The sequence below is a fragment of the Acomys russatus genome, chromosome 32, assembly GCF_903995435.1.
Source record: "Acomys russatus chromosome 32, mAcoRus1.1, whole genome shotgun sequence".
Classification (NCBI taxonomy): domain Eukaryota; kingdom Metazoa; phylum Chordata; class Mammalia; order Rodentia; family Muridae; genus Acomys; species Acomys russatus.
In genome coordinates this window covers 5,511,492-5,537,038 of record NC_067168.1, presented here as the reverse complement: position 1 = coordinate 5,537,038, position 25,547 = coordinate 5,511,492, and the positions used below count along the sequence as shown (strand labels likewise).

At 37.1% G+C, this 25,547-nt stretch overlaps 1 protein-coding gene across 5 annotated transcripts in view; it reads left to right on the top strand.

Annotated features, from left to right (window-relative positions):
* The window catches only part of Tinag (tubulointerstitial nephritis antigen), a 140,409-nt gene that overhangs the window by 78,520 nt on the left and 36,342 nt on the right, over positions 1-25,547 (top strand). For 2 of the 5 annotated variants that reach the window (XM_051140161.1, XM_051140164.1), the window contains exons 8-9: positions 10,842-10,887; positions 13,676-13,799. The exons of 1 other annotated variant lie outside the window; for it this stretch is intronic. In XM_051140161.1, the coding sequence (XP_050996118.1) occupies positions 10,842-10,887; positions 13,676-13,799 (170 nt within the window). Of the gene's footprint in view, positions 1-10,841; positions 10,888-13,675; positions 13,800-25,547 lie in introns of those variants that run through there. 2 more of the 5 variants (XM_051140159.1, XM_051140163.1) reach the window with 1 other exon arrangement.

The window sequence follows — 25,547 nt, the reverse complement described above, 5'->3', positions numbered from 1 at the left end:
AACTATGTTCCATAACATCCATTGTGAGTTTGCTAACCAATGGGCCACATTCCATGAGTTCTAGAGCTGTTTGCTGTTCCTCTTGCACAGAATCTGACAATTTCTAATGGTGTTTCTGAGAAAACTGAGTGTTCCTTAAGTGTCACAGTGATTGCATTCCCCTTCCCCAGAATCTAAGTGCAGAGATCAATGTAAGGAAGTCTCTGGTGATTTGCACTCTTGTGGAACTGTATATCTGTCCACAGAATCTTTATTTTTTCCAAATAAAATGTTGAAATCGGAAGACAGTTGAATTTGATCTCAAATCTGGGTAATGTTCATTTGGAAATTACACATCAAATTATAATTGTTTTTTTCAACATAACAATATAAAGAATTAAAAATGCCCTTATGGAAGAGTTTATATTCTCTTTAAAGACAAATTTCAATTTTATATTCTATTTAGTATACCACACTTGTAATTTCTGTCACTTAGGTTGTCCTCCTGATTCTTTTAGTTACTAGATTGTATTTCATCAAGTTAAATAATTAAAATGTATCATTTATTAAAGCCAGAATTATTTAATTTCTGGAAGTTATTTTTCTGAGATACCAATTTTACTTATTGGCTCTAAAAGACATTCTTAGTTTCTAGGGGATTACAATACCTACAGGATCTTCTCAGTGTCCCTTACTTAAAACATTTGCTATTGTGAGGGAAATAAAGTCAAAGGTACTTTCTCTGACAAGTTTGAAGATGTAGAGGCCAGTTTTTTAAGGAAGCCCAATATTAACTAAGTGGAAAAAATATTTAAAATCCCAATAGATGAATTTCATGTATCCTTCTGGCTTATTGTGTTGGTAATATTTTTTTGTGATGTTTTAGTTTTAAAGAATAAATCATGAAAGTAGCAATATGTAGCGCTGTAATAGTTTAAATGGGGAAATCATATTACACAACACACACACCACACACACAACACACACACACATTTTTATTATCAGACTACCTTCCATATGCAATAATTTGATTATCTTTCAAATGTGGTAGTCACATTCTACATAACTAAATCATGCTAAAATGCATTTATTAGCAATGATAGGTCTTCGTTGCTTCAGGCAGGGCAGAAGGGATGTACCCTCACTACACTCTTAAAATAAATTTCAAAGTCATAAGACAGCAACTGACATTTCTGGAAGCTTGAGGCCATGTCATGTGATAAATGCTGAAATGCACACTGATAAGCCCATGAGAGTGATGTGGGAAGGCACCGTGGTGTGTAGGACGTGTGCCTATCTCCCACTTAGGAAGATACTTTTGAATTGGAGTCTGTATCTCCTCAGGGATTCCTCTCAGACCGTTATGCTTATGCTGCTCCAACTCTGAGCTTCTGCCATGTGGTTCATTTGCAGTACTGGCATTCCAGACCTTGCAACCCTGTGCTGCTGCTCCTTTTATTCAGGCACTCTGTGTCGACCAGCTCTACGTCCTTCCTTCACTCTTCACGCTTTTGAAATGGACTCAGGACTTCTTACTCTCTTATTGGGTGGTAATGGTACTCTAAGATTAAAGTGAATTCTCTCACTCTAATTTATAAACTATTTTGGGTGGGTGCCCTTTTCACACAGACAGGTACATTTTGATTTACTTGTTTTAAACTCTGACTCTGTTTTATATTTGTTGGAAATAAAATTTTTTTCTAAGGTATCAGATCAGTAGCTCCGCTAGCACAAATCATAAAACTATCAAATCAATGGACTTTTATCATTTACAGACACTTAGCTTCTGACACTAGGTGCAGCATTCACTTAATTCTCATAGAAATGACAATAATGGGACATGATGTCAACAGAATTCTAAGCCAACAGTCTAGTCCAAGGAGAAGGTCTTGTTTAACTGAGTCTTTCGCCGACCCATTAGCTTTTAGAAGTCAATTACCTCATTTATTGAAGAAGGCTGCAAATTTCCTCTTATTATGTCAGCTGGATATGCTGAGTGAGTAGCAAGGACTGACCTTGTTAGGAATTTAATGTTGGTTTTTTTAATGACATCATAGTATTCTCTTTTGGTGTTGCACAAAATTTATAGTCCTGTTTACTTTATAAGAACTTTGTGAATATGAACAAATGAATTCCAGTTTCATTTCCCATAATGTATAAAATTGAACAATTTCTTGCAGTTGATATAAATGCCTTGTCTTGAAATGTCCTTCCACTGATGATCATATGCACTCTCAAAAAGAAAAGAGACACAGAAGTAAGCAATCCTTATGGGTCGATTTTCACTATCTCGTGTATTTTTTCAAGTGAATGTGCAAGCTATTATTCAAGATGACTGGTGCACCAGTAGAAATGTCCTTGAACTATTTAGTAACTATAAAAGGTGTCCAATCTATGCTGTGACTCTCCACAGACTGCTGTCTTCCAACTGTGAGATCCTCTGTAGCTATGCTTTCCTCTGAAACCTGAATATATAAGACAAGTCCAAATCATAATCACTGTTAAGAGGGCATGCATGCATCTTTAGGGTAAGAGGGCATGCGTGCATCTTTGGGGTAAGAGGGCATGCGTGCATCTTTGGGGTATGAGGGCATGCATGCATCCTTGGAGTAAGAGGGCATGCGTGCACCCTTGGGGTAAGAGAGCATGAGTGCACCCTTGGGGTAAGAGAGCATGCATGCATCCTTGGAGACATACTTGAGAACATCTGATATGTCTGTCTCTTTCCCTTAGGCATCTTTTCCTCCCAGAGATGATCTTCCTGAAGTCTTCATTGCCTCTTATAAGTGGCCTGGATGGACCCATGGTCCATTGGATCAAAAAAACTGTGCTGCGTCCTGGGCTTTTTCTACTGCAAGTAATAATGTCATTTTATTGACTTTCTCAAAACATCTCCCTTTTGTCTTTAGGGCATTACAAAGTGGTTAGGTAGTTTATAAACTTAGAGAACATAAATAATAACAAATGGTCACTTAAAATATTCCAGTCGAAGTAAGGAACCCAGGGGTTATAACTTTTAAGCTAAATCTTGCCTATTAATACTTTATATAGACAATGAATAAAGAAGGAAGGAAAGATGACAGATTTCATTTGATTTTGAGTTTGTAACCAGGTAGTAAGAAGAGAATTTTTTATTTCTTTTTACCATAACATCATCTGGAATGCCAATATTCATATAAAACTCACAGACTGAAACATAGCAAGCATTGTCAGACAAGTGACAGCCAGCTAAGGCAATATTAATTAGTTTACTCCAAAAATGCTCTGGCATAACTATACCCTTGGGATAGCTAACCTCAGGTGTAGTTATATCTTTTTACTCTTTACTAATGCCCACTTTATCCATGGAAATGTTGTCTGTTCAGTATTTGTCTTAGTTAGTAGGAAATCTATGACTACTTTGAACACTGTTTCAGACAGTTGAATAAAGAATTAATCAACTAAAACATTTACTAATTTGTGCTTATGTGGTAAACACTTCTTAAAGTATGTGGATTCTATAAATTTAAGGTAGACCAGTAGACCAATATTTGTGAATACAGTTAAATAATGTTCTTAGCAGTAAGAAGCAGAGCAATCTTCTGGCTGTGTTCTGGTGGATGTGTGCATCCATGTTCCTAGTCATGGTCCCACAGTTGGTCTCAGGGCAGGCTCTGACAATCCTCCTGTTTTATGTAGGCAGCCCATGAACGTGAATTAACTCACAAAGCCAAGTGTCAGAAATTATCCTGAGCCTCAAGCTTCCAACATCATCACTATTGTTTTTCTTCACTGTAAAAGTATTCTGAATGAAATGTTATACAAACATTTAAAATATGTTTGATCCTGATTCATAAAAACAAATATCAATATATCAAAGAATGTCTGTTCTCTACTAGAAAATAAAAATTTATTCTTTGAGAATATCAGAGGCAGAGGAATACTACCATTTTATCCTACAAACTGTATCTTGTTGAAATATTAATAAATGGATCAAGAATGAAGAGGAAACTGTTTAATGAAAACATGGCAGAATAATAAAACATTTCAGGCACATAGAAAGCATACACAGACACACTCTATAGGAATTACTTTAAAGTGAATTATTTTAGAAACATACTCCAGATTGATTCCTTGAGAGATTCCCATGAGCTTTGTTGAGAAAAAATTCAAACAAACAAAAACCAGGTTTCTCTGAGAAAAGAGAACATATAAAAGAAAGGCTCTGAGATTTCTGCCTTTAATTGAAATTGCCTAAAATACTGATTTGGGATTTGCCTGATGAAGCATAAACAATGAAGTAGTGGTAGGTCTCCAACATCTCAAAATTTCTTACTAAAATGGCCCTCAACATGATTTTTTCATTTCCTTTTACATTAGTTTATTATGGAAGTGCAGCTGCACTGATGACGTAAGTTGATTTCTGCTATTGTTGATTCATTTCTCCTTGTATTATTCAGTGAGTACAGAGCTATGTTACCTCTTACCTTTGCTAGTCTTCACCAGGTTAATATATATTAATTTTCATCTTAAAATTTTAAAGTACTATGCACGGTATTAAGTTTCATGGCATCACATCAACAGCAAAACAAATGGAAGAAGCCCACACCTAATGACAAATATCCTCCAGCAAGGCCATCTTTCTTAAACCTACTTTAATGCTGCAACCATTGGATAATAAGTATTTAAATACTGGAGACTATGAGGACATTTATCATTCAAACAATCATTATATTCAGCTAAACATTTTTTTTAAGTATTAAAGTAATTATACCGTATAACCATACCTCGTTATACACTCACCCAGTTACATATATATGTATATATATGCATACATATATATGTGTGTGTGTGTATACAGAATTAATTGTATGTCTACTAAAATATTATTTTGAATCATGTTATGAATATAAAGTATGCCATAAAGATTTTAGTGATAGTGTAATGTAGACTTTTATAGTAGCATAAACACAGCCTACAAGATGGTTACATTAAATACCAACCTAAACATTATAGATCGATTTGGTAGCTGTAGTATACAAAACCATGAATTAATTTGTAGTTAATATTTCTGTGATGAACTTTCTTGATTTTCATTCATATAAAACATAGATGTACCTGTAACTCTAGGGAAGATGCTGCTCCAGATGACAAGTTATATAAATAAGGTACATAAGTTTTTTTCCCGCTGAGAAAATCTGTCACTTGACAGATTTTTTAAATGAAAATGGGGTTCAAATAAATATATAGACTACAAATTAATGTGAAACTAGAAAAGTGTTTAAGCAGTGACCTACTGGAGCAACGCCAATTTTGAGAACTAGTTGGAGTATTCAAAAAAGCATTAGAAATATGTTATGACATGTTATTTGACTATTAATCAGTATTTTGTTTGAAACAGGTGTAAGCAGCTGACCGCATAGCAATTCAGTCCAAAGGTCGATACACAGACAATCTCTCCCCTCAGAATTTGATCTCTGTTGTGCCAAGAACCGTCACGGATGCAACAGTGGAAGCATTGATAGGGCCTGGTGGTTCCTGAGAAAACGTGGGTAAATAACTGCCCAACATGTATTCTTTTAGGCATCTTATGATGTTTTTAAGTGAGAATATAGAAAAAGAGCGGCTTCAAATTTTTTTTTTTTTTTTACAAAAAACTACCATGTCTGTATAATCATAAGTAAATGCCACAATTAAATATATAATGTGCTTGGCTTCTACGAGCATTATCAGCCAGTGGAGATAGTGTTGGAAGAGGGTATCCACATTTCCAGCTAATGATATGAAGACTGAAAGAAGTGTTTGTTCCCATTGCTATGAGTCAAATAGTTTTACTGGGTCTTTACAGAGGGAGGAACACTAACTAATGTCACTGATACACCTGTTATTCCATGTGATTATCCAGGTTAAGGGATATATAACACCAGGAAAATCATTTTGAACACAAGAAAAATCAAATAAATGAGCAATTAGAGGGTTTTTATGACTCATCAGCCTCTATCCTATCTGATGGAAAGTGACATTTTCTTCCTCTCATGTTCTTTGATATCTATATAAATTCCTATATTTACTGTAAATGAAATTATTAAAGGACAAAAGGAACCATAGCTGATAGACAGTGGTATAAGGGTGGTTCATTTGTCCTTTGCTGTACAGTTCTGATTTGTCTGCTGTTTTATGGCATCTGACTATAGGCAGCCATGAGTAAGAGCCATGCCAGATCTTAATAATGGGAGCTAATATATTCATTTCTTTCATTTTTTTTAACCTAATAAAATTGTTATGACATGAAGTTGCCCAATTTGGACTGTTATCTTCCAGTCAGGTTAACTTTTGCTTGGCCCCATGATGAAATGAAATGGTTTCTGTATCCACAATGTAATCCCTACACCTAAGTCTCAGGGCAATTCATAATAGAGGAGGTAGAGAGATTAGAAGCTATAGGATGAAGATGCCTATTGGTGAGACAGTGTTGTCTAGACACGGCAAGGATGCTGCAGCCATGAAATCTAAACAACACGGTTGCCAAATAAGACCTGCATCCTGTATGTTCACATCAGCTAACATAACACTGTGGAGGAAAGAAATTTCACGAGTCTCCACCCCTAGATGAAAAGCTACAATCAATGGTTACTGAGGGAGGGAGAATTGCTTCCCAACCCCCCCCGCAGGGATGGATCGTCCAATAGGAAAGACTCCTACGCAGTCATTTATTCATATAAGCAACACAAAATGGACTCAATAGATTATATATGTATATATGTACATATATGTTATACTCATAATTAAAGAAAAAGAGGTCATGATTTTGAGAGGAAGTGGGAGAGGGAGCCATTGGGGGATTTGGAGGTGAAAGAAGTAGTAGAAGTGATGTAAATCCAGTACTCATTGTCACTGCCATTATTATTGCCATGATGATGACGATGATGATGACGACGATGACAATGATGGTGATGCAGAGACGGCTCAGTGGGTAAAGTGTTTGAGTGGAAGCACCATAAGCTGTATAAAAAGCCATTCATGGTATTCAAGCCTATAACATCAGTGCTTGGATTCAGAATATCCCTGACACTCACTGGCCAGACAGAGTAAGCCATCAGTGAGCTCTAGGTGTCAGTGACACACCAAGTCTCAAAGACAGAAGAAGAAAACACCAACTTCAATTTCTCCTCCATGTGTGCAACTATGGACAGCGGCATCATCCTGCATGCACATGGGCACGCACACACATGACACACACACACAAATTTAATATGTGCATATTAAATATATTAAATATGCACAAACTGGCATCACAACCCAGCTAAATCTCATTGCTTTTATGTGCTTAGGCCACCATAAGAAAATGCCATAACCAGTACACATTTTGTTCTGGAGTTTGCAAGTCAAAATGAACATGCTGGCCAATTCAGCTTATCACTGTTCTTTTCCTGACTGGCAAATGTTTACCCTCTTATAGCATCCCCATATAGTGGAGAAGTGGCTTATTATTTTTATGAGGAGAATAATACCCTTAATATGAGCATATACAGGGGGAGGAGGTCCCGCTCAGTCACAGACATAGGGGAGGGGAATGGGGGGGGAAGTGGGAGGAAGGGAGGAATGGGAGGATACAAGGGATGGGGCTAACAACTGAGATGTAATATGAATAAATTAATAATAAAAAGGGAAAAAATTAAGAGGTCCATTCTCACGACCTCACTTAAACTTTCTTATCTTAAGGCCTAAGTATAGATATCATCACCTAAGTTTTATAGATTCAACATATTTTTTAAAAAAATACATCTGGTGGCACTCAGAGGAAGGACAGCAAGTAGCCAAGAAGAGACTTGATACCCTATGAGAATATATAGGGGGACGTAATCCCCCTCAGGAACAGTCATAGGGGAGGGGAATAATGGGAAAATGGGGGTGGGGGGAGGAATGGGAGGATACAAGGGATGGGATAAACATTGAGATGTAACAAGAATAAATTAATAAAAAATACATTTCTAATTAAAATAGAATTATATCACTTTCTCCATACCCTACTCCTTTCCTTCCTCTAGCCTCTCCACTCAACATCTCTTCCCTGCCCCAACTCTCAAATTTATAATTTCACTCTGATTATTTTGTTAAAATCGTGTGTGTGTGAATGTGTGTGTGTGTGTGAATGTGTGTGTGTGTGAATGTGTTATATGTATACATAGTTTTATGAACAAATATATAATCTCCTAGTTTGTTTTTGTTGTTTTCCTGTGTAAGGTATCGGGACTCATTACCTTGCACTGAATAACCAATAAGAGGGTTCATCCCTGAGAGAGGCTAATTCATCTCTGCCAGCAGCAGTTGCTGAGAGTTGTTTGTACAGGTGTATGACCATTTTGGTTTGCATATTTATATAGCTAATTACATGACTTTATCTCCATATTATCTTCTTTTAGTCAATAAGGTAATGTTAAATTTGGAGTCAAAACTTAGAGCCAAATGTTTTGTGTGCTTAGATTCAAATCTACCAATAATAGAATAGTTTATATGTAATATACAACTTGCAAGATTTTACTCTATAAATTTTAATATTATATTAACATTTATATTGTTTCCCCCACAGTATTATGAACTAGACATATACTCAATAAAAATCTCAAGAAAATGGATAGTTCAGTGGAAGTGTCAGCAAAAATTTTAAAAATCTATTTTTAACTCTAAAAGTTAGTTAAGCTTTTAGAATATTCTATCAGCAAATAATCAGATTAATTGTCTTCATATTAATCTGGTTTTTCTAGGATACTTTTCATCTTCAGGAAATTATATGACAAGTATGACTTATCAGAAATGATTGAAGTAAGAATTAAAAATCATCATAAAATTCTAAGAGTGGGGAAGATTATAGTTTTATTAGCTGCTGCATTATGTAGTTCGTTGACATCTTAGAATTATTCAGGATAATAAACAGAAAAATCCACAAATGTTTAGGTCAGAAAAATGTGATTATAGACAGGATACCATGGCATTTTTCTAAAGACTGTCTTCTTTTTTCTTATTCCTCTTAGACTGGTATCTCATGCATGCTACCCACTTTTCAAGGATCAAAATATTACCAATATCTGTGCTATGGCAAGTAGATCAGATGGGCGGGGAAAGCGGCATGCCACAAAGCCATGCCCCAACAGCTTCGAGAAGTCCAACAGATTTACCAGTGTTCTCCCCATACCGAGTCTCTTCCAATGTAAGTATAAATAGCAAGGGGCTAACAAAGATGCCATCCTCAAACTATTGGCTCTGCTGTTATTCATACTATTTTCAAATTATTCAAAAACTATTACAGAATAACAAATATTGTTTGTAGATCTACTTTTGTGTTCTTACTTCCTTTGTGTGTGTATATGATGTGTGTGTGTGTGTGTGGTGTTTGTGTGTGTGTGTGTGTGTGTGTGTGTCTGTCTGCCTGTCTATAGATGAATGTACCACACATGTATGTGGAGACCAAACAACTTGGCAGCACTGGTTCCTTTCTTCCATCATGTATATCCTGGAAATTGAACTCAAATTCAATCTTCGTCGCACTGTCTTTACCCACTGAATATCCCTGGCTTGTTTAGATAGAGTAGCTCATTTTCTTACAATGTCTGTTAAAACTTGCATTTTGAGCAGGTTTTAAATTGTTATAGCAGCAACGTAAAGGATTGGCTTACATTTTAAATACCTTCTAAAATACTGTTTTTAATTATAATTCTAAAGTATATGTGAATGAAACTGATAATTTAGACCTAAGTCACTACTGTTTGGTGGAAATAGTTTATTTTATTGATTTCATGCCTTAGTCCACATATAAGTGAAACTTGCTATAGGAAGAAAAGGCTCCAACTCCAGTTCGTCATGCTTTATGCTGTCCTAGTTTTAACCTCACCTCATCAGGGACTCATTTAAAAAGTAAATGACCTTGGTTACTAGCAGTTCTTTCTAAATCACAGTATAGTGTTCTGTTCCTGTGTACTTGGATGTATGCATGGTGGACCTACAATTTATAGAAATTGGTGTCTTGCTGGTATTTAATCTTCTGCTCACCCGTAACGATACTGACACATGAGATCATTTTCTAATGTCTGGACATATCGTGCCATCTCAATGTTCTTTACTGGCTCAATTGACTCAAATGACTATTGGCCCTTTCAACCTGTGGAAATGTCAACCAGTATTCCTGGCCTGTGGCTAACTTTGTGATGCTTCCTTTTAATTGCAAGTGAGATTCAGCCCCCTTTTCTTTTTTATCAATGGTCCTTTAAGATTGTCCCTATAAGAAAACATGTTGTATGATATTATGTTGGCTGTTCTGTCGTATGCCTATACCACCAAGATGTAACTATCTTAAGGATGATGAAGCATTAAAATTTGTTTCCGTCACAGTTTGCAGTACATCCTTTGTGCTGAATGCACAGGGAAAAGAAAGAAAGAAAGAAGAATAAATGAATGAGCTGCCTCCCTACTGAAGGAACACTGAGTGCAACATAGCAGTAATTGTTATGAGGTTGTTAAGCCTCACTCATCATTTGCTTGGTGTGGCTGCTTTTGTGATCATAAGAGAAAACGAATATACACTAAATAACAGCCTAACTTGCCTTTACTATTTTCTTTATCGACAGATAAAGTTACTACATTTTCTTTCCATTCCTAAATTAGTGTAATAAAAGTCAATGAAACAAATGGGCATGTTCTGGTTTTAGCAAGTTCATCAATACACTGTGGTGCATGAGACTATTTCAAAGCACGGCTATAGTTTCACTGCAAGTGGCAAGTCACTGAAGATTTTGTAATCACTAAATGGATTGCAAACCAGACCATATTAAACATCAGACATTTGCTTTCATATTTCTTATTGATGCTCACGATATATCTCATTCCAGGAAACTGAAATTATGAGAGAAATCATACAAAATGGACCAGTTCAAGGTAAGCTCAGTTTTGAGTTCCTATAGTAAACTACCTTATATGATAGGACATCAAAGGTGCTTAATAAGAGAGAAAATCTTAGATATACTCATAAAGGTTCAACACTTCAAGCCTGTGCAATCACAGAAGTTTAGTTTATCAAAGTATGTCATGAGCATCCATTTTACTTTAAGGAGATAAACTTGCTTATGAGTTGAACTCTTAAATACTAATGATGCATTTAAGGAGGGTTGGCTCAGTTTTTTTTTTCAGAATTATTATGGACTACCTGACAGGTACACAGGTACACTCATTAATTCAGTGAAATTCACATAGACACATGGACACATATATGAATCACACATAAGTTTATTTATTTAATCATTTTCAGCTTACGTGGCTTTAGGAGTGCATTGACCAAAAAAAAAAAAAAAAAAAAAAAAAAAAAAAAAAAAAAAAAAGGAGCATTACAAGAAACAAAGTAGATAGTTTCCTTTCTATATTAGGTCAAGGAAAAATCAAATAAACTAGTATGACTTTTGTGTTTTACAAAACCATTTTAAAATTTGACCTCTTTTGTAAATTTGTTAATGGTAGTAAAATATTGTTAAATAATATAATTATACAGTGGAATGGTAGATATTGATTTTGCATTTAAGGTATATATGAACTTTTTTCTTTATTGGAATTTGTTAATAAAGATAAATTCATAAAATGTACTTTCTGTATAACATTTTCCATGAAGTGCATAGAGAAACAAACCAAATGGCGTGTGAAATGGGAATTCAAGCAGTGAATAGTGAAGTGCCTGAGTATAATTCCTATACAGTGGGATGTAAATTAAAAACAATTGTCATGCATTTGAGGGACTGTTGTCTAGTTTTTTATTTCTGTAATTCTGAATGTTGATCCAATTAGTATTGATATAGAAGGAACCATAGACTTTAATACCTGTGTTGAAATCATTTATCAAGAAATCAAAATGTACACTAAACACATCTGCAATTTAATTTAATAAATCTTGAAACATTACAACCCATCGATGAGGCTCTTTTCTTCTTAAATGTGTGAAATTTGTTGGCTGTTGTAACTGTGGGAACTCATATGTCATTTTACTATGTGCCTTGTCTAGTGGTGTCTGTGAAACAAATATGAAAGACAGAAGACATTTTAATTAAAGGCCAAACTTACAGTCCACACTTTGACATTTTCTTCTTATACAGTTTTAGCAACTCATTAGGCAACAAAATTGGCTTAAATCACTTTGAATTTCCAAATCATCTAAATACTAACTCTCCAACCCATGCTTTCCATCAAAAGTGCTAATTTTTAAGGGTATAGAAAACTGAAGTTCTTTTTGTGCCCATATATTATTTATTTTTATGAATTCACATAATGATTAGAAATAGAAAAAAAAATGTAAAGCCGTAAAATAAAAATTCAAATCAGCGAAATCTCTTTTGGAGTTGTTGAGAAACTATTGCCTGCCAGACTTAGGCAGTCTTAAGACAGAGCATGAACTGGGCCTTGTGCCTTCACACAGCCTACAGTTCTGTGCAGTAGCTTGCTGCATGCAGCTTTCCATGGGTTAGTGTGCAGCGCACCTCCTTACACACTTATAAAGCTTGTAGATTCATCTGCTTCGGATTACTGTCGGAGACTGAAGGAAGAGGCTACCTTTGAGCTACTCATGATGGCCTCTTCCTTCCCCTTTGCTTTATTGGCAGTTTTATAGCAGTGATCAACCATTTCATTCATAGTGCATACAGCAGAGCTGAGTGACGAGAGCTAAATGAGTCAATGGTTATATAAAGAGGAAAACCACTGAGAATATCTTAATATTTTTGTGAATGAAAAGAGCGATATCCAGCTCTTGCTGTAGATAGAGTTTGATTGTCTGCTTGCTGGACCCTGATTTAACTTACAGCGTTTCTGTCTGTCTTGGGACAAAAGAATGTCAAATGGATTGAACCTTGAATAAATAACACTGTGAGCATTTCTCTAAAACCTTCAGAAATCAGAAATTTGCATAGGGTACAATCTAAAAAGTCTTAAAAACCCTGTGGGGATGTGCTTTATAGAGGATAAAGGAGACTCAACTTCCAATGACACATTCCCCAAAAGGCCCTGAGTCCTAAAGAATGGAGCTAAAAACAGAACAGGAAAAGCCACATTTCCCTCTGCAGCACGAGCTGCTTCTGGTAGGATCTAGCAAATGCCAGTGACCTTCATTCGGACTTTATTTAAAACACATGTTTAGCTAAGATAGGCAGGCTTTGTTCTCAGCTACCACGTTATCCATAGCCTATGCCTCCTGACAGAGGTTTAAATTCTTCAACTTGAATTGCCCGAGCCCTTGCACAAAGCAGCACGTGGAACGGAAAAGACAACCTAAGTGCGGAACGAAGGAGAATTGTATGACACGTGGGCTCCGGCTTTTAAAGAACGCAGCACAGACTCATCTCTTGAAAGCAGACAGGATTAAATCCCGACAGAATATTCTTTTGCACATGGTTTTTTATTAGAACTCAACAAAGAGATGTTTGAAAGACATTTTAAATATAAAACATGTACATAAGTAACATTCTAAGTAGTTGAAATTCTTTTTTTATTTTATTTTATTTTATTTTTTTAATTTATTTAAAAGAGTAAGAAAAGTTTGTAATTAGCTAAAAAGAAGAAAATTAGGTGTGCTCCCTCTTAGACCCCACACTTCACCACTTAACTATTGATTGTTCTGGGTGAACATCTGAGATTTTGAAGAGGCTTTTTAGTAACTGTGCTGCTTATCCTGTTGGGTTTATTTCAGCCATAATGCAAGTCCATGAAGATTTCTTCTATTATAAGTCAGGAATATACAGACATGTTGTCGGCACCGATAAAGAATCAGAGAAGTATAGAAAACTTCGGACACATGCAGTCAAACTCACTGGGTAAGGCAGTTACTTTAAATCTTTATTACTTGGAATTTTTTATACTACTGGAAAATGAATTTGAGAATAAGAGGAAACAGCTATACAGCAATGACTGCTTGGTTGATTAATTGTTTTGAGTATTCAGTCATATTTTCTTTGAGGTTGTATCTGATATCTCTGGTTGCCTTGGATAACTTATTTTCAGCCGTACATCCTCCATTTGCATTTTTATCATTAATTTTAGACATTTAACTTCATATATCTGTATTCCACTGTGACTAGCATTTTCCATTTTTCAGTTTATAAGAGCTTTTCTTTCTTGGAGTCCAACTGCTCTTCAGATGTTGGAATAAATTATTCATTCAACTTGACCAATATTCCACTGACCCTCTTCCAACTTACATATCCTGACTTAGTTATAACCCCATAGTGAGTCTTTATGACTACCTTTATACACACACTTCAGTACTCAGAGACCTTTACACAAACATGTGACAATGTATTCAATAGACCTGTATAAAAATAGGAACAACAGTTTTCTTCCACCCGAGAGGCTGACAACCCAGTGGTTTCTTGGTCCTTGACGCTGGGTTCCTCAGCACTTGGCATAGACCCACAGTGGCTGTCTCACCTCAGAGAAGACTAGAACCTAGTTGTTTATTCAGTCCACAAGGCTGACTGAGTGCTTCAGCAGTTCCAGTTTGGGCCCTAAAACTTGGATTGTTCCCAGAGAGCTGGTTCTCAGTCTGTGATGGAGCCTGTATGCTGGCTCTGATGTCAACAATGAAATCCTCAGCATTACCACCACCACCACCACCATTGTCATCATCATCATCATTATCATCATCATCAGCAGCAGCAGCAGCAGCAGCAGCAGCAGTAGCAACTGGATAAATCAACTCAGCAGCAAGCAGGAGGGCTTAGCAGGCAGGTAGGAACATAAAAGGCAATCATTTTCCTTTGGTTATGACCTCTGGCCTCTACTTTTAAGCTAGAGCTGCTGCTGAAGGAGCTGCCTACACTTAGAATGTCTTTCTGCATCAATAAGGCATAGGATAACTGGTCAGTTGATGTCCCCAACTCAATGTGATTCTAATTGTGACACGTGGCCATTAACACCAAACAGAATGGACTCCTTTTTTCTTGCCTGGATCATCGTATTATCCAGTCAAAAACAAAAACAAGAAATATTTGTGAAAACTATGTGGATTTTACTTTGTATTATTTTATAATGATAAAGTTAAATGAGATATCTTATGCTACCAATCAACCGCCTTTAGATACCTGCTCTTGTTTTCTCTTTATTCAAATGACTATCTAAAAATCATGGGTGCTTCTTCCTGCTCTCAAATGATAATTTTATGTTTGATGTCACTGAAAAGTTTGAAGTTATCAGAAACACATTTCCTGGAGTCACAAGTGTCATTGTCAGCATATCTTTATCTTGCAAAATGTACAGAGAAGCTGCCTGCCCTGGCCCTAAATTTCTTTTGGAACATATGGCCTCAACCCCTCCAGCTATTCAGAGACTCACTGAGGAGTTTTTTCTCTTTCTTCTCAGGATTTGATTTCATTTGAGTAAATGCTCTTATTTTCAGAGCTTAGCTTTTAGGACCCTTCTTCTTCTTCTTCTTCTTCTTCTTCTTCTTCTTCTTCTTCTTCTTCTTCTTCTTCTTCTTCTTCTTCTTCTTCATTAGTTGGCTGGTTTTTGTTTGTTTGTTTGTTTGTTTGTTTGTGTGTTTGTTTGAAGCAGGGTATTTCTATGTAGCCCTGGCTGTTCAGAAACTCACTCACTCTGTAGATCAGTCCTGGCCTCAGATTCAGAGATCTGCCTGCCCTGCATCCCAAGTGCTTGGAAATCTATACTCTTTAAAAAAATACTTTTATTTTATTACAATGTATAAAACAAACTGCATACAGCAGGGAGAACCATGTGACAATCATGAGAACAATGAGTTCTATACATGTTACACTCATAGTGAACTGGCCATCGGCATTTGTCTCGTTTGAAGTAAGTTCTTTCCTGTCTTGTTGAGTCTAAATTTCCAAATGAGATTCAGTATCTATCCTATCTCAACTCTAATAGCTTAACTTCTTTATCTTGATCTAAAACGATCTTGTCCCCTAACCAACTAAACTTGGTTGTAAAACTATACTATCTTGTCTTTAATGCCCCTCAGAGACTTGAGAAGGAATAAAACTTAATTCCTGAGTGAACCAGCAGCGTGGGTTAGCTGCTTCTAAATTGTACAAATTGACTTAAGACAGTTTACTGCATGACCAGTCACCCAATACATTTTATAATGTTGGAGCCTAATCTTGAGCTTTCTGGCCTATTATCTTTGCCAGACTTGTTCGCAGGGCAGGAACTACTGAGGACTTGCTTACCGTGATATGGCAGAGTGTGGTCGTCAACTCTGTCTGCATCTAAGTTGCCCATTTTTAGGCAGATTCTGTTATATGGCATTTAAAGTTGTTCTTACAATCCTAAATTTCTTTGACAACCAGACAAGTTAACTCCTGACAACACCCAGCTGACTTCAAAGAAGATGATGAGCATCAAAGAGCCTCCTTATGGATATGGCTTCAAAGGTGGCAAAATAGCCACTGGGCAAATGTCCTCATTCCTGCCACAAACAGAAATCTTTACTTTTAATTTCTTCCCAGTTTATTGATGTTCTCTCTTAGCAACAACTCCAGTGTAGGCTTTGCCTGCACTCTCTGTCCTCACGACTTCCTTGCCAAGTCTTTCTTAAATCTGCCATACGTTTTCTCATGTTTACCCACCCCATTATCTTTCTACAACTTGCTTGTTTCAAGGATATCAACTGTTCCTGCCAAGTTACAACCATTTTTCAGATTTTTCCGCTTGCTAATTGCTCCCTTCTGACATTTCCATACTTGTTGGAACTGTCAGGTTTCTTTACTTTTCTTTTTTCAATTGTTTGAATATATAGGGTTTTATTTTTCTCAGACATTTATTTTATTTTTTTATTGTTATTTCTTTTTCCCATCTCATTCTGGCTCTCGTTGTTGTAGTTTCCAAACCCTGGCCTCACATCTTGCTTTCCTTCCCCTACTCTTCCCATTCGCTTGCTGGCGGATTCAGTGCTCTCTGAACTCTTTCTGGATTTCAGCACCAGAGGAAAGCTGACGTCAGCTAAATGACATTCCCAGGTTCAGTAGCTCTTCTGAACCCCAGGCACGTATATTCTGTGCTCTAAACAACATCTCCCCATGCAGAGAAAGGATGCTCCAAGTTTAGCACTTCCCAAAACAGGACTCTATCTTCCTCTTTCTCTGTGGAGCAGCATCATTTCCCCCCACTAGACCTTCAAAAACTATCCTCTTACATGCTCAGGCTAGAAATCATGAGATTATCCTTTATTTCCTCCTCACAGCTCACTTTGAGTATATCACAGCATCCACTGGCATATAGTCAAAGCCAAGTAATATATCTATATCTATCTATATATATCATATTTTTATTATGTTTCTTTTTTAATGTATACATTATATTGTTACACATGAATAAAATAAACTACATACAGCAGGGAGAACCATGAGACAATCAGGAATTATATAAATGTTACATTCATAGTGATTTGGCTATTTGTATTTGGCAAGCATGAAGTAAACACCTTTCCTATCCAAATTTCGGAGTGAAGATCAGTATCTATCATATATCATCTATTTTAATTTAAAACATCTATCTTGATCTAAAAACATCTTAACCCCTAACCTACTAAGCTTAATTGAAAGACTAAACTATCTGGTCTTCAAGCCCATTAGAGATTTGAGAGAGAATAAAACTTAAATACCAGAGTGAACTGGAAGTGTAGGTTAGCAGGTTCCAAAATGAAAAAGTGACTGAGACAGTTTACTGCCTAAATAATCACCCAACACTCTCTATAATGTTGGAGCATCACCTTTAGCCTTCTGGCCCAATGTATCTGACAGATATATATATATATATATATATATATATATATATATATATATATATATATATATATATATATACATACATACAAGGCAGGAACTATTGAGAACTTGCTTACCCTTCCTTGGCAGAGTTCGGCTGTCGACTCTGTCTGCATCTAAACTTGTCTATTTTAGGCAGAATTCTGTCTGTGGCTGAAATGAGGATGTTTTTCCCAGTGGCTGGTTTGCCACATTTGAAGCTAACTCCATAAAGAGGTTCTTTGATGCTCATCATCTTCTTTGAGGCAGGCTGGGTGTTGCCAGGAGTTAACTTGTCTTATCAAAGAATCTTTAGAATAATAAAAACATCTTAAATGCCATATTCTGTAGGTCTCTGAGGTTTTTGAAGAGCTTATTTAACTATTTTACCCTATATGTTTATAGAATCATATCTATTAGACCCAGATTATATATTCTTGTGATAAAATTAATCTAGTTTTTCACATGACCATGATTTGTATCAATATACATAATTTAATACCATTGAATTTTAAAATAACCTTATTTGTGAGTAACAGTTAAGGCCATGAGACAAGGAGTAGATTCAATAATCTATCTTTTGTTCTATCCTCCCTTTATATTTCTATATCCCCCTTTCTTTCTTTTCAGATCCTATCTAATTACCTACAAAAGAAAGATAAAGGAAAAGAGAGATATTCATGAGTCAAACCTAGTTTCCTTTCCATAAAAGATGAATAATAACTTATAACCAACTCCCAATGAAAATAAGCATCTGTAGACCAAGATCTCTAGACCAAGACCAACCCTCCTTTGAGGAAATGGGATGTTGTTTTCTTGAGGTTTCTTCAGGCTGATTTAGGGTGAATAATACATTTGAAGGGGCCAAAAACTGGGGGAAATGGTTAAGTAAGCAGGGATAGCATTTGTGGTCCTTTTTTTTTTTAATTTATTCTTGTTACATCTCAATGTTTATCCCATCCCTTGTATCCTCCCATTCCTCCCCCCCCCATTTTCCCAATTATTCCCCTCCCCTATGACTGTTCCTGGGGGGGATTACCTCCCCCTGTATATTCTCATAGGGTATCATGTCTCTTCTTGGCTACCTGCTGACCTTCCTCTGAGTGCCACCAGGTCTCCCCCTCCAGGGGACATGGTCAAATGTGAGGCACCAGAGTACGTGAGAAAGTCATATCACACTCTCCACTCAACTGTGGAGAATATTCTGACCATTGGCTAGATCTGGGAAGGGGTTTAAAGTTTACCTCCTGTATTGTCCTTGGCTGGTGCCTTAGTTTGAGCGGGACCCCTGGGCCCAAATCTGCCTATCATATAGAAAATTTGCTCAACCATGTTCATAGCAGCCTTATTCATAATAGCCAGAACATGGAAACAGCCTAAGTGTCCCTCAATAGAAGAGTGGATAAAGAAACTTTGGTACATATACACTATGGAATACTACTCAGCTATTAAAAACAAGGAATTCCCGAAATTTGTGGATAAATGGATTGAACCAGAAATGATCATAATGAGTGAGTTAATCCAGAAGCAGAAAGAATCAAATGGTATATACTCACTTATATCTGCATACTAGCCCAAGGGGCATGTCCCACGAAAGCCTTCACTTACCAGGAAACTGGGACAGAGGGAAAGGCATCCTATTGGGACTCTAAATGAGAGACGCATGGGAGAATAGCAAAATAAAAGGATACAGAGGGTCCTAGAAATGTACATGTGGTCCATTTTTCAAATGTTGCAAAATTCCAGGTTTAATACTAGTCCTGTGTGGGACTGTCTGAAATGTTGCCGTCTTGGAAGCTGTTCTGTTCTGACGGGTAACAGCAACTGAGACTCCTGGGGCTGGAATATGGAGGATGCAGGATGTCAGCATCCAGCATGCTGAGAAGAATGAATCCTGTCAGGTCTGATACAACATCTGTGTTCAGTTCTTTTTTATGGAAACATAATTTCTCACAAGCATTATACAGTTCTATCGTTGTGATGGTATGAGATGTGCAGGATGCACAGAGCAATTAAGGCTGGGTCTCTGCTCGTTGTATGAGCAGAAGTAAGACATCTGCAAATCTTCCTTCATGCCATACTAAGAATTTCCTCTAATTATACATAACTCACAGAGAATCTGTGACTAACATGAAGCCTTATCTATGCATAGACCTTTGTAATTCAGACAGTCTTGGAGTTATTCCCATGTAGTGGGATTAGCAATATTAGTTACCTGTTTGTTCTGCAGTTTGAATTCTTTACATCCCCATTGAAGCTTCCTCCCTCATGACTTACCAATCCTTCCCCTCCCTCATCCCCTCCCTATCACATCCCCTCCCTTATCCCCTTTCCCTCCCTCCCCTAGTCCTTAGAAAGGGGAGCCCTCTCCCCCTAACATTTGACCTCAGCTTATCCAGTGTCCTCTGAAATACCTGTATCTTCTTCCTCTGTGGTCTGGCAAGGCTACCCTGCCAGGCTGGAAGTGAGCAACATTAGGAGGCCATAGTCCATGTCAGAAGTAGTCCCTACTCCACATATTGAGGGACCCACAAAGAGATGGTGCTGCCTATCCACTACATCTGAGCAGGAGGTCTAGGTCCACATCCCACATGGACTTTGGTTGCTGCATCAATCTCTGTATTGTAATGAATTAAGTGGCTAACATCCTCTTATGAGTGAGAATATGCCATGTGTGTCTTTCTGGGTCTGAGTTACCTCACTCAGGATGATTGTCTCTAGTTCCATCCATTTGCCTGTAAATTTCAAATTTTCTTAGTTTTTGATAGCTGAATAGTTTCCATTGTGTAAATGAACCATAGTTTCTTTGTCCATTCTTCAGTGGAGGGATAGCTGTTTGTTTCCAGATTCTGGAACAAGGCTGCTATGAATATAGTTGAGCAAATGTCCTTGTTGTATGGTGGGCCCTCTTTAGAGTGTAGTCCCAAGAGTGATATGGCAGGGTCTTGAGGTCGACTTATTCCCAATTTCCTGAGAAAGCACCAGATTGATTTCCGAAGTGGTTGTACAAGTTTGCACTCCCACCAGCAATGGAGGAGTGTTCCTGTTTCTCTGCATCCTCTCCAGTATGTGCTGCCACTTGAATTTTTTATCTTAGCTATTCAGATAGGTGTAAGATGGAATCTCAGAGCCCTTTTGATTTGCATTTCCCTGATCACTAGGGATGTTGAGCATTTTTTTAAGTGTTTCTCAGCCATTCGATATTCCTCTGTTGAGAATTCTCTATTTAGCTCTGTACCCCATTATTTAATTGGGATATTTGGCTTGATCGTGTTTAATTTCTTGAGTTCTTCATATATTTGGGATATTAGCCCTTTGTCAGAAGTAGAGTTGGTGAAGATCTTTTCTCAGTCTGTAGGATGTTTATTTGTTGTGTTGACTGTTTCCTTTGCCTTACAGAAGCTTTTCAGTTTCATGAGGTCCCATTTTTAAATTGTTGACCTTAGAGCCTGGGATGTTGGTGTTCTGTTCAGGAAGTTTTCTCCTGTGCCAATGAGTTTAAAGGCCAACTACTCTTTATCCTCTGCCCTTCCCTGAGTGTCCTGAGTGTCCATTACATTTATTTTGTAGCTGGATTACTGATAGGTATTCCAGACTTTACTTTGTCCACTAATTGTATTTTTTATCACAGAAACCAGGGTTTACCTATGGATCATTATTTAGATCTAGCTGCTTACTTGCTTAGAACACTACACTGGTCCTTTTTTCAGAGTAAATCCAAAGTTCTTGGCAATTATTTTGCCAAGGACTGTCTTGCCTCCTATACTCCCACAGCTACCAGCTTTCTGATGCCAAATTCTACTCACTTAGGCCCTCCTTCCATCTAAAATCATCCTCTACCAGACACCCATCCCTCTGTGTATGCACTTTCATCTGGTCTGCTCAAAGTTAGCTTTTCAGTGTGGCTCCTCTGAATGTCCTATGGAATCTACCATTTGCTCTTCGCCTTCCATTAATTCTGCCTCTCATAACCTGCAGCTCTGCCTATAGCTTCATGTAAGAATAAATTTCTACCTTAGTGAACTATTTATTAACCTCTTCCTGTTGACGTGTATCATCTAGATTGAAGCGTGAGACCACATCTCTTTGCACAATGACCTTATGTTACCGAATCATCTAATACAGTGTTAATTCGTGATACATGTTTAATACCCTTTTTCTACCAAATACTGACCTTTTCAGCTTCTGTTCTTAGCTAGTTCTCAGTTGTTATTATTAGTTTTTAAATAGGGTAACTTTTAGCTTAAAAATAAGATAGGGAGAGATTAGAGGAGAAAACCAAGGCATTCCTCAGCCTTGGTTCAAGTTTGTGGACACTGGACCCATGATCTTTCCTAAAGGCGTGCCTGGTTCTTATCTCAGTCTGCACAAGGCTTTGCAAGCCTTCTCATACATCTCCCACAGGTGTTTTATACCAGGGCTACTCTTCGCCTATCTTCTTTGAATTACCTTGCTTCATTTCTCAGCCGTGGCTGGTGGGATTTTGGCAACCCAAATGAATTCCGGTGTGGTTTTGATTCTGATCTCCCATGCATAGTTTGGGAAAGAAATAATGTCTGTAAATTGCTTCACTATAAATATCTTGAGGAAAAAAAATTCTACAAAGTCTCTGACATACTTTCAAAGTGGATTTTGATATTCAGGCTCAGTGAAGAAAGGGTTGAATTGAGTGCCATCTCTCAATGAGCAGTCTTATTCTAGTGCAGCACAAAACGAGTTTTTATATCATTCCTTAATGTTATGTTTTATAGTATGACTGATTCATTCACTAAAGATGAAAAAAAGGGGGAATTGATGCTTAATGTGTGCTTTTCTGGTTTCAATCATGTAGTGAGTTTTCAGGACCTGAATGGACCATAAATGGATGCGTCGTTGATTTTGTACTGTGGATTTGAGATTCACGATTAACTCTGCTTTAGTCCCACTCCCTGTCAGTTTGAAACTTCATTTTTCTTATCTCACCTGTGTGCTTCCTGTGTATAGCCTTGTCTTGTCTGGTGACATCATTGGTCTAGAAAAACTTCCTTACAACACATTATGTGGTAGGTGTACTTTTCTCTTTCAGGGCCCCCTGAGTTGTTGGAGCTGCTCGCTGTCTGCCTCTACTGCCTAAGTAGCCAAGGTGCCCATGATGCCCCCACTCCTATTCTCACTCAGGCTGTGCTTGAAGGAGATACAGATGCACCCCCATTCCACTACTGCCACTGCTGGTATATTCCTTAGACTAACTGTATTACTCACAGTAGCGTGTTCACATTTGTAAGCTCCTGGGATTGATTTGGGACCTTTACAAATTCATCTCCTTTCTGTGACAATTAGCAAAACTAACGTTGTTGATAGGGATATATCCATTTTTTTTTTTTTAACAAATGTTTTAGGCCATCCGGGCATTGTTTGGTGCCCTGGAGCAAGATATTTTAATTTCTTTCTCCTGCAGCAGTTCCTTATTTGGTAATTACTACATTCAGGAGATAAATGCACCAGTGAGTTAGAGAGTAATCAAGTATCTCAAGAAAGTTAATGCCCCTTATCTAAAGAGTTCAATATGCTTTTGTGAAGTACCTAACAAATTTATCTCAACAAACTGTTTGCTGTCCTTTGTGTAGAAGTCAAAGCTATTAGACTTAATTTACTTGAACAAATGAATTCAAGCTTATATTAAGTGCTTAGCACTAGGGAACAAAAGCTGGAATATTAGGCAGTCTCAGTTTTTTTCAGAAACTATGGTTAATTCCCATTGCCACCTTTACTGGATTAAGAAATACCTTGGAAATCAATGAAACCCGTCTTTGGTTGCGTCTGTAAGCATTTTTCATAACTGGTCAACTGAAGCACCCATGGGACATGCCTTTGCTGCGGGCAGCAGCATTCGTAGTCTGGAGTCTCACCCTGCATACTAAGTGGGAAAAGTGCCACCATTTTCTTCTGTGCTTCCTGACACACCAGGGTGTGAGCAAGTTCTCCCAATGTTGCTGCCATGCCTTGGCCACCAAGATGAGCTGCATCTTCTTAAACGATAACTCAATATATAACCTTTTCCCTCAAAGTTGTTTCTTGTGAGACATATGGTATCAACCATGAAGATGTAGCTAACACAGAAAGCGAAGCAGATACATCCGCAACTGATTTTATCAGCAGGCAACAAAGGCTGGCGTCTTATTTATTAAGCACTGGATAGCCAGGTGCCCTGGTGCACGCCTGTAATCCCAGCACTTGGGGAGGCAGAGGCAGGCAGATGTCAGTGAGTTTGAGGCCAGCCTGGTCTACAAAGCGAGTCCAGGACAGCCAAGGCTACACAGAGATGCTCTGTCTCAGAAACAAACAAACAAAAACAAAAACAAAATACATACACAAACAAAACAAACAAACAAACAAAAACCCACACCAGATAATGATAGACATACATAAATCTAGAATATTTCTTTTATAACGCTCTTGTTTCATGTATCTCCTTTTTATACCCCAAACCTCTCCTCAGTCTATTTGTGGATGCTGTATTGAAAAAAAAAAAAACTTTATCTTTAGGCTGTTATTTTCTATGCTGCTTATTAGAATACATCACTGGAAAAAAACTAAGGAATCATTTCTGTTTTACGATGAGTCTTAGATATTGAATCTAAGCAACTACATCTAAGCAACAACAACAAAAAATATTCTTTGAGAGTTTACATTCCAGCCCGCACTCCCTATGCTTCAATCACACTGTCTGCTCATGATTTATCTGTGTCCCTGAGATTTACCTTACATCCAAAGTTGGCAATGCATTGCATAAATGCTATTTATTTTGCAAATGTTTCTCAAGAATCATTGACAGATTTCAGTTATTAAATTCAATATTTGAAATTCTAGATAATTATATTCAAAAGGTGATAAGTATTTATTTTCCCTTACTGTTATCTCTGCAGAACATAATTTTATTGAGGCTATAGTCTGCATATTGTCAAAAGATAATAATATTTTATGTCATTTTTTTTATGTTTAGCCAATGTTTTATCTATAAAATTTTTCTGAATAAATGATTAAGTTCTGGGCTTTATCCATGAGTGAAATGGAGAGAGATTTTGGCTTTCATCAAGTTAAAGGCCTGATAATAGCTAATAACTATTCAAAAACTAAAATTATATTTTGTAAGGGACAGAATACAGATACCTAAACTTTTTGTCTAGTCAATAGTATAAAGAAATGTTTTTGTAAGCTATGAGCAGTAGGTGGTTATCCAACGATAGAGGAGACAAACTAACTATATGAAGCCCAGAAGGATGCAAAAATTTAAATATTCAAAGAAGGCAGAGTGAAGAATTTACAAAGCAATTGCCTGAGTGGTTTGTGAATTACTGCTTTTGAATTTAATTTAATTTCCCCACCTGCAAACATTTCAAAGCATCTCTTCTGCAAAGTAATAAAAATTTAGCATATTTCCACTTATCATTGTGAAGAAATCTAAGTTTGAGTGAAACATTAAAAGTGGATATAGAAATATCATCATATGGCTTTAAATTGGGCATAAATAGAAGACGTCTAGGTATCTCTTAACAATGTACTCAACAGATATGAACAGATAAACCTAGGGCATTCGTAGTCTTGTGCTGAGTGCTAGGAAAAGTGAGCTAAATCTAAAACAGTCCTTTCCCTTACACTGAAGGTAGATAGTAAAGAAGTCTCTGAAACTCACACTTGCCTCAAACATAAGCCGCTGGGTGTGTACAGCCTGGGACACATAGGCAGGGTGGAAGAACCACACAACCTACAGACAGCAGAGTTTTAAAACATGGGTAAAATGTAACATATACAGAGAGTTATAAG